Source organism: Heliangelus exortis, chromosome 1 (genome assembly GCF_036169615.1).
Source record: "Heliangelus exortis chromosome 1, bHelExo1.hap1, whole genome shotgun sequence".
Classification (NCBI taxonomy): domain Eukaryota; kingdom Metazoa; phylum Chordata; class Aves; order Apodiformes; family Trochilidae; genus Heliangelus; species Heliangelus exortis.
Window position 1 is genome coordinate 26,425,703 of NC_092422.1, and position 3,303 is coordinate 26,429,005.

At 46.6% G+C, this 3,303-nt stretch overlaps 1 protein-coding gene across 1 annotated transcript; it reads right to left on the bottom strand.

The window, feature by feature from the left end:
* Positions 1 to 1,497: 1,497 nt before the first annotated feature.
* CCDC70 (coiled-coil domain containing 70) lies at positions 1,498 to 2,718 on the bottom strand. The gene is given in 6 exon segments (XM_071734377.1): positions 1,498 to 1,611; positions 1,614 to 1,660; positions 1,663 to 1,773; positions 1,776 to 1,910; positions 1,913 to 1,990; positions 2,520 to 2,718. Coding segments are annotated over 6 exon segments (684 nt in total).
* Positions 2,719 to 3,303: the final 585 nt, after the last annotated feature.

The following is a 3,303-nucleotide window of genomic DNA, read 5'->3' on the forward strand; positions in this document are numbered from 1 at the left end:
GAAAGGTTCTTTCTCTGTATAGCATCTAATGATAAAGCTCTAATGCATAAGAGTACTGAACTTTCAAGGAGTTGCATTGAATGGTCTAATCGGTCGTTTTAATCTCTGGCTTTACATGGTAAAAATTGAATAATAATAACAAAGGTTATATTCCTACCCTGGGTGGTTCAGCTGGCTTTTTTTATGGGCTGGCTATTCACTGAGCAATAAATATTCATGGATTTTTGCAGGAAAGACACAGTGTAATTTGTCTTCAGCACAATGAAACAGGACAGGCAGCCTTATCCTACAGCAGATCACAAAGGACTGAACTTGAGTGACAGCCTAAGTATTCCTGAGAGTTACAGAAGTCATCAGATCCTTCAATCACACTTGCAAAGGCTTCTGACGTTGTGTCCTTGAGCCTTTTCAGCATAAAATCCCATATTGAAGGGAAATAATTTCCTAATGCTGTCATACCAGAGAAAGAAGAAATGCTTGGTTTGGCTTTTCACTGTGTACTCTCCACTGATGCTCCACTCTCCAGCACAGTGGGTTAAGTGTATGTTTCCCTCTAGACCAACCTTTCAGCTCAGTCACCAAAAATGTGAAGCACCTAAGTTCAGGTCCTGAGCTCAGGAAGCAAGAAAAAATGCAATTCCTGTGCCTCAATTCAGCAAAAGGCACTGGCTCTCTACTCACATCACATAAATATTGACCACACATTACACTGCAGTTATCCAGGCTTTTCTCTTAGAGTCTCCTGTACCTGTTTTTCCAACAGGATCCAACAAGTGAGCAATCACCCTGTGTGCACCCTCTCCTGCTCTGAAACAGACACATACACTCACACTCACACTCACACTCACACTCACACTCACACTCACACTCACACTCACACTGCTAAATTTATTTCCCTCTTGATGATGGGCTCCCTGCCAACTTCCCCTCTGGCTTGCACCTTTTCCTACATACTACTGACTTCTGGAATCCCTCCCACTGCCCACACCAGCAAGGATGATGCCAAAGATGCTCTCAGCCAGGCAGTGGACGAGGGAGCTCACTGGAGTGGGTGAACATTCTCATCAGGCTCCTGAGAAGTTAAACGGTGGTGGAAAAGCATGAGCTGTTGTCTCATTAAGGATCAGGAGCATTAACTGTGACTCTTAAATATGGGGGATCCAAAGGTTATATTTATCAATGCCTTTTTATAGCACTGACTCAGTTGATATAAACTGCTCTGAGTCAGGTGAAGTATTCTGAGCTCCAGAAGATTATCTCAGCCATTAAGCTCTCAGCTTCTTGGGACTTTACCCACCCACACTTGTCTACCTGGTGACAGGCCAGGAAACCAGAGGTTTACCCCATTCCTCAGGCTACAGGACCTTAAAAAAATAATGACCTGAAAACATAAACACAGTGGCTTTAAAGTAACTTGCATTAGAAAAACCACCTTCTGTGATTTACCTCTAGAAGCAGAGATGCTGTTTCAGAGAGCTGGTTGAAGCACAGAACTGCTTAATAAAGTATCCACATCACTCTGCATGACTTTCCACATGGTTTTGAGCCTAGCAGAACAATTTGTGCCTTTCCCCTGTGGACAGCAGCATCCCTGGAGATAGCCTCTCTCTCTCAGGACCAAAGGCCTCCTCCCAGATCAACATTTCATACTCCTTAAGGGATGTCTGTCTTCCTGGAGAGCTCATTCCTCTTCCAGGAGAGCTGTTGCATCTGCCCACAGAGCTGCTTCTTCTGCCCATAAGCCCCTGTCTACCTCCAGAACTCGTTCTCCCAGAGGAACTGTTCTTCCTTCCAGAAATCCTTGGCCTTCTAGAAAACAATATAGTCCTTCCAGAAGCCACAATACACCCTGCAGAAGTCCTCTGCTTCCTTCTGAATAGCCTTTTCTTCCTCATGAAATGCATCCTCTTCCAGATTCACTTTTCTTCCCCTCAGAAGGCTTGGATGGCTGTCTTGAAGTCTCCGATTTTTTCCCAATAACCTTGATCTTCCACCTCCACTCTGCTCTTCTGAGACCACACCTGGAGTACTGTGTCAAGTTCTGGATCCCCCAGCATAAGAAGGGGCATAAGAGCTGAAGTGAAACCAGAGGAGGACCCTGAAGATGACCAAAGGTCGGGAGCCCCTCTCCTATGAAGACAGGCTGAGGGAGTTGGGGTTGCTCAGCCTGGAGAAGAGAAGGAAGGCTCCAGGGAAACCTTATAGCAGCTTTCCAGTGCAGAAAAGTTGGGGAGGGACTTTTAACAAGGGCATGTAGCAAGAGGACAAGAGTTAATGGCTTTAAACTGGAAGAGGCTTGATTTAGAATTAGATGTTAAAAAGAAATTCTTTTGTGTGAGGGTGGTGGGATGCTGGCACAGGTTGCCCAAGAAAGCTGTGGCTGTCCCTCCGGGAGTGTTCAAGGATGGGGCTCTGAGCAACCTGGTCTGGTGGGAGGTGTCCATGTTGATGGCAGAGGGGTTGGAACCAGATGATCTTGAATATCCCTTCCAACCCCAACCATTCTGGGAATCTGTGATTCTCCCAAAAGCTCTTCATTGCCTCCTAAAAACTCTGAATCTCCTCCCAAAAGGCTTTCTCAGCCTGCAGCTTCCGTAAGAGCTTCTGCTGGCAGCAGGTTTAGTAGGGTGTGCAGGACATCAGCTGACAATGGCAGCTGGGGTCAACCTGTGCCGTGCAGGGCAAAGGCTGGGATTTCTCCAAGTCATTTCCCAACATGACTCCAGGTGCTGCTGGTCTAGAGAGGGGTGAGGGGCTGTGCCAGGACCAGCCTTTGGCACTGCACTGCACATCCCAGCTCCAGTGAGCACTGTAAGGACAGACACCTCTGCCATTTTCCCCCTGGTACTCCAAGCACTCTGGTCTCTCTGACCCATGGCTACATCTTCTCTCCCTTCACAGACTCCTCCCAAAACTTTACAGATTCCAGAAACATGAGAAACTTGAATGATGAAAACAAAAATCTAATAGTGAATGGAAATTCACTAATCTTCCTAATAACTCTAGAGGAAGGATTAAAGGTGGTTTCTTGTTTATACTGTTTCATCAGATTTATTATAGCTTATTGCACAATGCCTCCAGCTCCATAGCAGGGAGCAGGTTGCCTTATAAATAAAAAGCTCTTTCTTATTAATACATTATGAGCCTGCCTATCCTTTGCTGTACCCTCAGGAAAGGCCTCAGGGGCAGCAGATGCAGTGCAGCTCATGCCAATGCTCATCACTTCTGCGTGAGGATCAAGAAGGTGGGGGGATGCCCTCTGCCAGCCTCATGGCCCCAGGGCCTCAGGATGCCTCTCCTGGG